At 37.2% G+C, this 12500-nt stretch overlaps 1 protein-coding gene across 4 annotated transcripts in view; it reads left to right on the top strand.

Annotated features, from left to right (window-relative positions):
* Nucleotides 1–12500, top strand: part of LOC144973212 (multidrug resistance-associated protein 1-like) — a 74967-nt gene that overhangs the window by 7791 nt on the left and 54676 nt on the right. For all 4 annotated transcript variants that reach the window (XM_078915380.1, XM_078915382.1, XM_078915381.1 and 1 more), the window contains exons 2-5: nt 4019–4195; nt 5463–5588; nt 10911–11048; nt 12470–12500. The exon at nt 12470–12500 is cut by the window's right edge and continues 80 nt beyond it. In XM_078915380.1, coding sequence (XP_078771506.1) covers nt 4019–4195; nt 5463–5588; nt 10911–11048; nt 12470–12500 — 472 coding nt within the window. The remainder of the gene's footprint in view (nt 1–4018; nt 4196–5462; nt 5589–10910; nt 11049–12469) is intronic.

The raw sequence follows: 12500 nt of genomic DNA on the forward strand, positions 1-12500 counted from the left end.
TAAAAAGACTATTTATATGAAGACCATGGGAAGGTCTGCTTTGACTTCCCACATGCAAGGGAACAATCACAAGTCACTAGCATCGGCTATATCTAGGAGTGACAGGGGGTCTTTACTTAACTTTGTTGCAAACCCGTCTACTTCTACTAGTTCATGCGCTTCTAATCTGACGCAGGCACAGGTGATGCCAAAGCCTTCATCATTAGATAGTTTTGTGTGTAAGTCTGATGTCATTGATGCTGAGATTTGATGGTGTGTGTGAACGGCAATGAAAAACCACTCTGCCAGTTCGAATGAAGACATTGATTCCTTTTATTTGAAACAAAAGTTCACTCAATAAAAAAATATAGTTGTGGAGACACTATTGGTCTTGAAAAAGAATTGGCAGTCTTGAATTTTGAAATGGGTTTTGAGTGGGAACCCTGACTTTATATTATTCATTATTCTTTCATTAAATATGAATATCAAATTTACGGGAACAGAAAACAGATCTGAACTAGTTTGAGAATCCTCCACTTTTGTCATAAGAGTCTCTCAAAACTATTCAATCTGAATCCGTTCTCATGTGCTCTGGCAGATTATTCCACGAAATTGCAGCGGCATAACAAAAGGACTGTTTACCGAAATGGGTTGTTTTGACGTTTGAGACATTACAAACAATAGTGGTCTGCCTAAAATCATATTTTCTTTCTTTGAAAGTTACTAAATTTTCTAAACATTTGGGGAAGAATTTTGAATGTTTTTGTTGCCATAATAGTCTTCCTATTCTTTTAAACACATTTAATTGTTGAGAGGCCTTCCTGTATATTTCCTTGATGTTAAAGTCAAATTTTAGTTAGTAGTCAATATCAATTCCAAGTAACTTTACTGTGTCTTCGGATGGTATCTTGCTACATTGAGTGATTGGAGATAATGAATAAAGAATAAGAAACACAACAAAAGTTGTTTTTTTTTTAACATCAAAAAGCCTCATAATGCAACTTAAGATATAAACTGTTTAAAATGGCCATTTAAAAAATTTTTTTTTTGTCGGCTTGGTAATGACACCATCATTTTGGAAAACTGGATAATGGTCAATTATTTAGTTGATCTATGATCATCTGGTTGATTTTGCTTTCTATCTGCCACTGTTATCTAAAACTAAAAGACCTGATTGATTGATTTTAGAAAAGGCGATATTGTCATGATAATGCAAATCAAAGGATAAACTACAAGGTGGATGATTTAAGACAATAGAAATCAGGATAAACACCAGCCCCATGAGCCTTTTGCTACTGAAGGCCTACTTTTAAAAATATTCTTATTGAAATCACATTGTTTGTGAGGTAACAACAAGATATGAAGTGAGTAGAAAAGTGCCAGAAGACAATAGAGAATAAAAATTTTTTTTCGCGGCGGTGGTGGGGTTTGAACCTGCGACCTTATTGGTACGACAACTCCGCCTGGCAGGTGAGAGCGTGGCTCTACCGTGTGAGCTATCCACGAACACAAAAATATTCGTTTCAAACCCAAAGTCATTTCTAGATCCCTCTCTCACCCACTTCTAGAGATCGCCGATTCGTTCACCACCATCGCGAAGTAATTTTGACCAGCAGTTAAGCTTAATAGCCAATATTCTCATCACAAACATATAACATAGAAACGATTGAGACATTGAGTATGCTCCGGTGTATGGGGTGAATTTTTAATTCAGAAAAGTGAGTGGAGCAGGCACTTATGTTGGTAACAACAAGATATGAAGTGAGTAGAAAAGTGCCAGAAGACAATAGAGAATAAAAATTTTTTTTCGCGGCGGTGGTGGGGTTTGAACCTGCGACCTTATTGGTACGAAACTCCGCCTGGCAGGTGAGAGCGTGGCTCTACCGTGTGAGCTATCCACGAACACAAAAATATTCGTTTCAAACCCAAAGTCATTTCTAGATCCCTCTCTCACCCACTCTAGAGATCGCCGATTCGTTCACCACCATCGCGAAGTAATTTTGACCAGCAGTTAAGCTTAATAGCCAATATTCTCATCACAAACATATAACATAGAAACGATTGAGACATTGAGTATGCTCCGGTGTATGGGGTGAATTTTAATTCAGAAAAGTGAGTGGAGCAGGCACTTATGTTGGTAACAACAAGATATGAAGTGAGTAGAAAAGTGCCAGAAGACAATAGAGAATAAAAATTTTTTTTTTTCCGCGGCGGTGGGTGGGGTTTGAACCTGCGACCTTATTGGTACGACAACTCCGCCTGGCAGGTGAGAGCGTGGCTCTACCGTGTGAGCTATCCACGAACACAAAAATATTCGTTTCAAACCAAAGTCATTTCTAGATCCCTCTCTCACCCACTTCTAGAGATCGCCGATTCGTTCACCACCATCGCGAAGTAATTTTGACCAGCAGTTAAGCTTAATAGCCAATATTCTCATCACAAACATATAACATAGAAACGATTGAGACATTGAGTATGCTCCGGTGTATGGGGTGAATTTTTAATTCAGAAAAGTGAGTGGAGCAGGCACTTATGTTGGTAACAACAAGATATGAAGTGAGTAGAAAAGTGCCAGAAGACAATAGAGAATAAAAATTTTTTTTCGCGGCGGTGGTGGGGTTTGAACCTGCGACCTTATTGGTACGACAACTCCGCCTGGCAGGTGAGAGCGTGGCTCTACCGTGTGAGCTATCCACGAACACAAAAATATTCGTTTCAAACCCAAAGTCATTTCTAGATCCCTCTCTCACCCACTTCTAGAGATCGCCGATTCGTTCACCACCATCGCGAAGTAATTTTGACCAGCAGTTAAGCTTAATAGCCAATATTCTCATCACAAACATATAACATAGAAACGATTGAGACATTGAGTATGCTCCGGTGTATGGGGTGAATTTTTAATTCAGAAAAGTGAGTGGAGCAGGCACTTATGTTGGTAACAACAAGATATGAAGTGAGTAGAAAAGTGCCAGAAGACAATAGAGAATAAAAATTTTTTTCGCGGCGGTGGTGGGGTTTGAACCTGCGACCTTATTGGTACGACAACTCCGCCTGGCAGGTGTTTGTGAGGTAAATATAAAAAGTCTTAACTTAGAGAAATTAATTCTTTTTTCTCCTTCAATTTCGGGTGAAGTCGAGATTATTCTCTGACCTCTTTTCCACCCAGCAATGATTAGGAAGCTAGCTAGGTCTGTTAGATCTGATGGAAAGTAGTTTGCAATAGACTAAAGGCTACAAGCAATTGCTATTTTCTGTTTCAAGCTATAGAAACAGTGAGAGAGGGGGGAGAGAGAGAGAGAGAGAGAGAGAGAGAGAGAGAGAGAGAGAGAGAGAGAGAGAGAGAGGAGGGAAGGGAGGGAGGGAGGGAGGGAGGAGAGGGAGGAGGGAGGGAGGGAGGAGGGAGGGAGGGAGAGAGAGAGAGAAGAGAGAGAGAGGAGGAGAGAGAGAGAGAGAGAGAGAGAGAGGAGAGAAGAGAGGAGAGAGAGGAGAGAGAGAGAGAGAGGAGAGAGAGGAGGAGAGAGAGAGAGAGAGAGAGGAGAGAGAGAGAGAGAGGAAGAGGAGGGAGGAGAGAGAGAGAGAGGAGAGAGAGAGAGAGAGGAGAGAGAGAAGAGAGAGAGAGAGAGGAGAGAGAGAGAGGAGGAGAGGAGAGAGAGGGAGAGAGAGAGAGAGAGAGAAGAGAGAGAGGAGAGAGAGAGGAGAGAGAGAGAAGAGAGAGAGAGAGAGAGAGAGAGAGAGAGAGAGAGAGGAGAGAGAGAAGAGAGAGAGAGAGGAGAGAGAGAGAGAGAGAGAGAGAGAGAGAGAGAGAGAGAGAGAGAGAGAGAGAGAGAGAGAGAGCGAGAGAGGAGAGAGAGAGAGAGAGAGAGAGGAGAGAGAGAGAGAGAGAGGAGAGAGGAGAGAGAGAGAGAGAGAGAGAGAGAGAGAGAGAGAGAGAGAGAGAGAGAGAGAGAGTCCCCATTCATCCACCTACCGTTCCTTCCCTTGTATTTATATAAAGTATAGCAATGAATACTTAATTTTTTGGTATTGATTTTCTCCCCAGGATGTCAATACAACATGGGAGACATCCAACCCAGATTTCACCCATTGCTTCCAGGAGTCTATCCTGGCGCTTATGCCTGTATACTACCTTTTTCTGATATTTCCACTACGCCTGATACAGCTGTATAGGAAACCGCAAAACAAAATTGGATGGAGTTGGATCAACATTCTCAGAGTGGTGAGGAAGAATTTGACTCATAATATAATTGGATTGTTTTAATTAACAATGTCCTATGATTGGTTTGTTTTAATTAACAATGCAAAATCTTAGTCAAGATTATAAGATCTGTGTGGTTCAAATTTGTTGGATATTTTTGTTTATTTAGTCTAATGTTATTTATTTTTATTTATCAGACGACTTGTGGACCTGATCACCCCTAAAAGGACACCAGTTTTGTTTTTTTAAAAATCCTTTTAAGCGGGTGGTTGGATGGGAGCATCACCCTTGAATCATATACCTATGATGTTCGCATGGGTGTACGATCCGATAGTGAAGTCGTTTCTTCTTCTCTTTACTAGTCTATCCTGCTTCTTTGGTTTGTGATTGTATTTTTGACAGGGAATATTTTTTTTTCTGTAAATCTTCTGCCTGTTTGTTCTTGGTTATTTATAATTTAGCTTATGATATCTTTAGGTTATGATTTTGATTTACATTTGTACTATTTTTGTTGGATTTCTTGTTTTTTTGTTTCAGCGGTCTCTCATATAACCTCAATTGTGTTGGAAGAGACCTAAAGCAACAAACAAACAAACAAAAAATCCTTTTAAAACTTTTTTTTTTCAAATTTTTATAAAAGAATTTTTTATTTATTTATTTTTGTTTTTTGTTTTAGTAATGTTGTAACTTGAGTTTATTGCATGAATTAGGAATATCATCATGAGCTAAAACAGAAGTTAAAAATGGAACAAAAATTATAAAAATATAAAGCCTTGTTTCTAAGAATGTCGTGTTAACTCGCCATCAAATTATGTTGATAATGCTTTATAAAAATAACTACAATTGAGGTTGCATTGATATTCAGTCATGAATTTATTGGAGATGTTGCCATTTAAGTAGAATTAATATTCAGTAATTATAGAATAGACACTTAGATAACCACGCCTCTCGGACAGTTGTCATAATGTAAACAATGGCAGTGATTGGTAAACATAGCAAACTACACAGGTTTTACGATCGATGGTATGTGTCTTAAGTAAAATACCCCGTGTTTTCCCGCTTGATCAATAGAACAAACACAGAAAATTATGTGTAAATTCAAACGTTTATAAAAAAATCGTGTGATAAATAGTCACCCATCTGGTGGTTAAAAACAATAACAATGATCGATTTCATTCATGTTATTGTTTATAAACAGCCAACCATGCTTGTCTGAGCACGTTTGAAGGTGTGGCACAAATTCCATGTTTTGATTGGTCAAAAAATCTAATGGTTAATTGTGTTTCAGGTTGTACTTTCTGTCCTGGGTGCTCATGCCCTGTTTGATTGTGTCTTCACTATCTCAAAGAAGGGGCAACAGGATGTACCACCAGATATTGATATTGTATCTCCTTTCCTTATCCTGATGGCAGCTGTAAGTAAAACTGTTTGTATTGTAAATGTTTGTTTAAAAATTTATAATGAGATTAAAGGAGGGGGGGGGGAGGGTGGGAAGAGAGGGAGAGAGAGAGAGAGAGAGAGAGAGAGAGAGAGAGAGAGAGAGAGAGAGAGAGAGAGAGAGAGAGAGAGAGAGAGAGAGAGAGGGGGGGGGTGGGGTGGGGGTGATATTTGTATTGTCACATTACTTATTGTCTTTGGTCATTGACTGTCCTTGTATAACTATTTCAGTTTCTAAAGTGAGGAATAAAATTTTGATCGTGAGTTTTACTCAACAGTTGCAGTGTCGGTAAAGCCTGATGATCTATTAAATATATAACCTACCTTTCTACCTTTGAACCCCCCCCCCCCCCCCCCCCCAAACAAATTGACATGACTCAGCAGTCATTGCAACTAGATTGATAATAAATATTTTTTTGTTCACGTTTTTATAAATGATTGAAGCTGTTAAGTTAAGTTTGAAATGTACTATGATATGATCCACGATATGGTAATTGATTGCCATGTTATGATGGCTGAGAAACACCTGGCTTGAATTTCAGAGTTGAATTCAGCTTTTGCATCATTAAGATTCAGTTGTGAGCATGGGGATCATGGCTTCCTTATGGAGATTGATGTAATATTTATGGATTTATGCAAGAGTTCAAACTTGATGAATTTAAATGGTCACAACGATGGGTAGAGTTATCTATCAGAATATCGTTCTACAAATATGAGTTTTTAAATCAGATGTAATTTATTATTTTTCATATCAAAGACTTAAAATGCTTGTGTTCCATAACTTACATGCCAGAACATAAATTGACATGATTTACTTGGCTTTGTTTGCCGAAATAGAACACCATAGCCATATGCTTTGACAAACATAGATTTCTTATCATATTTTTTCTTATATCGTTTGCTGAAAATGCTTGCCTTCCAAAACATTAGTTTTAAAAAAAATCTTTGTATATACCCTTGACCAAACAATTTTTTTTTTCTCCAATTCAGATCAGCCTAAATTTTATAAAGCTCTTATTTGCGCTATATTAAGAATGCAATTCCATGTTTACACATTTTTCTAATGTTTACAGTGCATTTTGTTCTTCCCTCTTTTATTCTGTTTGTGTCACAAATAAGAATGGCTGTAATATTTATTGGAACAATTCACCTTATTCACCTGTCCCACTCACTTTACTGAACCAATTGTATAAACACACACTCAAATTATCGTTATTTTATGCCTGTAAAATTTAGCATTACAGTTATATTTAATAAGTGCTGATTCACCAGTGATTTTAATCTTAAAAATATATTTTTGCTTCGTCTGGGATCATGGAATGACCATGCAAAATTCTCACAGGGATTCAACTGATGGTTTTAAAGGATATATTGTAGGCATTTACGTTCTCCTGAAGGTGTTTGGTAGTATGCTATTCTGATCACTAATTGATTGTACAATGTCAATATGACAATAATTATTCATTTATATTTCATTTATATTATGACGTGTCATATCCATAAAAGTTCTCTCTGGCACTGAACAATAACAAAATATCACCATTTCATTAGAACTTTATAACCAGTGATGCCAAAGCTCCGGTTTCACCGGAAAAAACTCCGGTCTGGAGAAAAAAATTCCAGGCTCCGGGCAACTTCCGTCAAATTCCGGTGAGGTCAATTTGTTCCAAGGATACCCCCCCCCCCCACACCCCTTTCCAACTACCACATCATCATCATTGCAACTAGTATTACAACAATCATCACTACCACTACTACTGCAACCACCACCACATCATCATTACTACCACTACTACCACCACCACCACATCATCATCAGTACTACAACTAATACTGCAACCACCACCACCACATCATCATCATCACTACCACTACCACAACTACCATCACCATTACAATCACCACCACCACATCATCATCACTACCACTACTACTGCAACCACCACTACCACATCATCATCACTGCAACTACCACTACTACTGCAACCACCACCACCATATCATCACTACCACTACTACTACTATACCACCACCATCACATCATCATTACCACTACTACTACAACCACCACCACCACCACATCATCATCACTACCACTAATACTACTACAACCACCACTACAACATCATCATCACTACCTCAACTACTACAACCATCACCACATCATCATCATTATCACTACTACTACAACCACCACCACCACTACATCGTCATTACCACCACTAATACAACCACCACCATCACATCATTACTACCACTACTACTACAACCACCACAACCACATCATCATTACTGCTACTACTACAACCACCACCACCACCACCACATCATCACTACCACTACTACTGCAACCACCACCACATCATCATCACTGCAACTACCACTACTACTACAACCACCACCACCACATCATCACTACCACTACTACTACAACCACCACTACAACATCACCATCACTACCATTTGTACTACAACCATCATCACCACCACATCATCACTACCACCACTGCTACAACCACCATCACCACCACATCATCATCACTACCACCACTACTACAATCACCACCACATCATCATCACTACCACTACTACTACAAGCACCACCACTACCTCATCTTCATCACTACCACCACTACTACTACAACCACCACCACCACATCATCACTACCACTGCTACTACAACCACCGCCACCACATCATCACTACCACTACTACTAAACTCACCATAACAACATCGTCATCACTACTACTACTACTACTACTACTACTATTACAACCACACCATCACGACCACATCATCTTCTACTACTACTACTACTACTACTACTACTACTACTACTACTACTACTACTACTACTACTACTACTACTACTACTACTACCACTACTACTACTACTACTACTACTACTACTACTACTACTACTACTACTACTACTATTTACTACTACTACTACTACTGCTGCTACTACTACTACTACTACTACTACTACTACTACTACTACTACTTACTACTACTACTACTATACTACTACTACTACTACTACTACTACTACTACTACTACTACTATCTACTACTACTACTACTACAACTACATCATCATCATAACGACCAGTACTACTACAACCACTTCCACCACATCATCACTACCACTACAACCACCACCACATCATCATTACCACTACTACTACCACTACTACAACAACCACCACTACCACATCATCCTTACCACTACTACTACCACTACCACTACTACTACAACCATCACCACATCATTATCATCACGACCACAACTACTACAACCATTATACCACCACCACATCAACATCACTACCACCACTACTACAACCACCACCACATCATTATCATCACGACCACAACTACTACAACCACTATACCACCACCACATCATCATCACTACCACTACTACTTCAACCACCACCACCACCACCATATCATCATCACTACCACTAACAACAACCACTATCACATCTTCATCATCACTACCATTATTACTACAACCACCATCACCACATCATCCTCACTACCACCAGTACTACAATCTCTACCATTAAGTTTTGGCGCTTTACTTCATTTGAAATAAGGAAACTTTGGGATTGTATTTGGCAATGTGTTTATGTATCATAATATAATACTAATCAGTTATCTATTTAGAACTATACAATATGTAAACACAATACCATTCCAATTCCTTTTTCTTGTGTGCGGAAATTCCTATTTCGGCATTGAAATTCATACGAGTGGTGTCTGAAACTCCTGTGAGCCAAATTTAAAGTTGGCGTTTCTGTTTATAACAATTCAACAGCAAATAGTATTGATAATAAAGCTAATAACAATAATTTAAGTCTACATATAATATACTTGACAAAATAACTGAATTCATGCGTTTTAAAAAAATTCAACAAATCAGAACTACTCTTTGTTGTTTTCAAACTTTATATCTTATTCTATATTTGGCAAATTGGATTTTTAGTAATGCTAAAGTAACGCTCCAATACCAAAGGACCGCTAGTCATCAAATTTTGCATGGCGTTTACAAGTGGATTCAATAGTCTGATGTCACGTCGCTCAGTGGCCATCATGGTTCTAAACAAAGAAAATCGGTACTTTTTATTCTTCATGCTGGCTAGAACTTTTCATGTCTTGTGATCAGAATGTGTAAAAGTCAAAACGTAATCAGATTTATGTGTTTTTTTTCCCTCTGGATACGCTTTTATGCTCGTCGGTGAAATATTTCATAAGGGCGTTAAGTTACCATGCATCATTACGAGGGAAGTGACATTACGACTGTTGAAGCGTATTGACATGAAGATAGCTTGCGTGAATATTGAAATTAGATTTCATTTTTTAGATATTTGTAGAAAAATCAAATTTTGTTTCGTCAAATTCCAATCAAAAACAGATGCCATCATTTTTAGCATGTGGGTTTTGTGACCAGTTAGCATGTGTAACAATGAAGTGGGAGTACTTGCATTAAATCGATACCAATCAGTAGTTCCTCTCATTATTTTGAATACAATCAAGTTCTTAAAATTTATATGAACCATTTTCCGTTCTTAACATTGGGAAAGAGTTTTACAATACATGAGCGAAATATATGAGATATTAAATGTAGAAAATATCCCTCTGTGCCCAATAAAAAAAGCTCTGTGGAGTTCTTTTACGAAGTCAAAAGATGTATTGTTTATTAAGACAATAGAAATTAAGTTCAAATTTTATTCAACACTTGAATCCAAAATTTGAGTTGATTGACTTTTTATCACGCTCATTGAACAGACAGCTATGCTTGTAGATTTATATTACATAATATTGATGCATGACAAACCGAATTTAAGTACAATTATCAAAGTTATATTAAGTTCCTAAAGCATTAAATCTTATAATATAGCCTATTGTCAAGTTTGTATTCTATATCTCTTAAAACAAGTAAGCAAATAAAAATTAGGTTGGGATAGTTTTCAATCTATTCAATATCAAATGAACGTTAGAAGTTAGTTAAATAAATGTTGAAGATATTTGTTTAAGATTAAATAGTCTTCATTTATAGAAGCAAAGTTGTTTTGTTGGTACATTTAAAAAATCAGTGCTATTCTTCTGCCTAGATTGGGATTTGAGTAATTTGTAAAAAATTCCACAATTGCAAATTTTGTCCACATTGTGCAAATAAATTGTTGATAATTTTGCACTTGAAGCTCTGGTGTATCCAATATCTTGATATGTTCCAATGTGTTAAATTTTTATAATGTTATGGATGAATGTCTTCATCTTGTCTCTTTTCAGGTGTTTGCATTGACAATTGTTCTATTAGAACGCAAAAGGGGAGTTCGATCATCAGGTTACATGGTTGTTTTCTGGATGATTTATCTGTTTTTTGGAATTGCTCGCTTCAGATCAATTATTTTGGAAGGTAATAAAACGGTGAGTAACATGCATTGAGGATAATTCTTATATCTTGTTGAACGCAAGGAAAATAGTAATTTTTTGCTGTCAAAAAGAGTGGCACCAATGGTAGTGTCTATCTTGAGTCCCTCTTCTGACTTCTTGAGGTCATGGGCTCAACGAACAAGTGCTGCAAAGTTTTTTAGCCAGCAGTTAAGCTAAATAGCTCTATTCTCAACACAAACATATAACATAGAGACAATTGAGACATTGAGTAAGCTCCGATATTGGTGGTGAATATTAATTCAGAAAAGTGAGTGGAGCATTCATTAACACTTATGTTGATAATAACAAGAAATGAAGTGAGTTGAAAAGTGCCAGTGCGATAGGGGTTTAAACCCACAACTCTTCTGTTATGACAACTCCGCCTGGGTGCGAGAGGGACACTGCAATCGATGCCATCCACCTCTTCAAAAAAAGTGGTATCAATCGTAGTGCCTATCTTTAGTCCCTTTCATGATAGTGTTAAAGTAACTTCGTATTGGTGTAGTAATTTGGGTTCCCACGACCTCTTTAAATTCAAGGACTCCTTGATTTTGATATTACTGCATCAGTCGCCTTGAAAACTTGGATTTTGATTTTAGAAGAAAACTTGAATTTTGCAAGATTGTGTAAAAAAATATTGGTGGAGTATGTCAAAATTTGACGAGAAATGAGATTGCAACGAAGGTCAATGGAAGGCAATTTTTACACTGAACAGGTGAAACTTTACATTCAAATATTTCCCAGTTTTTATCAAAAAGAATTAAAGAATAATGTCTGCTAATGCACAATCATGACACTAGTGAGTTATTGGTCAAGAAATGACATGCACAAAGTGACCTCAACGAGTTAAAATTATTTGAAAAAGATATGGCATATAAGGATAAAAACGAACAGGATCTGAAAGAAAGTGGGAATGAAGATGAAATGGAGAATAAGATAAAAGAATAGGAGCAGTTTTTTCAATGTAACTGATTCGTTCGGTAAATATAATCCTTAATTGGTGGCAAATCTTAGTAATGACGAAATGTGCGCCCGTATCAACAGAAGACCACATTTACAAAACTTCAGGTGGAAATCAGCGGAAACAAAAAAGGATTTCACATGGACAATGCTGGCAAAATTATAACATGCATACGCATTTTCACAGTTTTTGTCTTAACAGACAAACACTTTAAATCTTCATTTGTAATCCAATTTGGGATTGGGGTATGAGGTAGAGTTAAAACATTAAACAAACTTACCTGTGATGTTTAATTGGAACTCTTACGAATTCAATTACGAATGGAAATAAGTGCCCACCCATTCTCAAATATCTTAAAATAATACGTCAAAGGTAAGTTTGTTTAATTTGTGAATAATACACAAACCCCTTTGTTTTAGAGATGATTTTATATAATTTTGACTTTCTATTTCAGGGAAAGTTTCCAGCATATCAGTTCATGCATT

The sequence above is a fragment of the Berghia stephanieae genome, chromosome 5, assembly GCF_034508935.2.
Source record: "Berghia stephanieae isolate SIO BIC M18660-M18661 chromosome 5, UCSD_Bste_1.3, whole genome shotgun sequence".
NCBI lineage: Eukaryota > Metazoa > Mollusca > Gastropoda > Nudibranchia > Aeolidiidae > Berghia > Berghia stephanieae.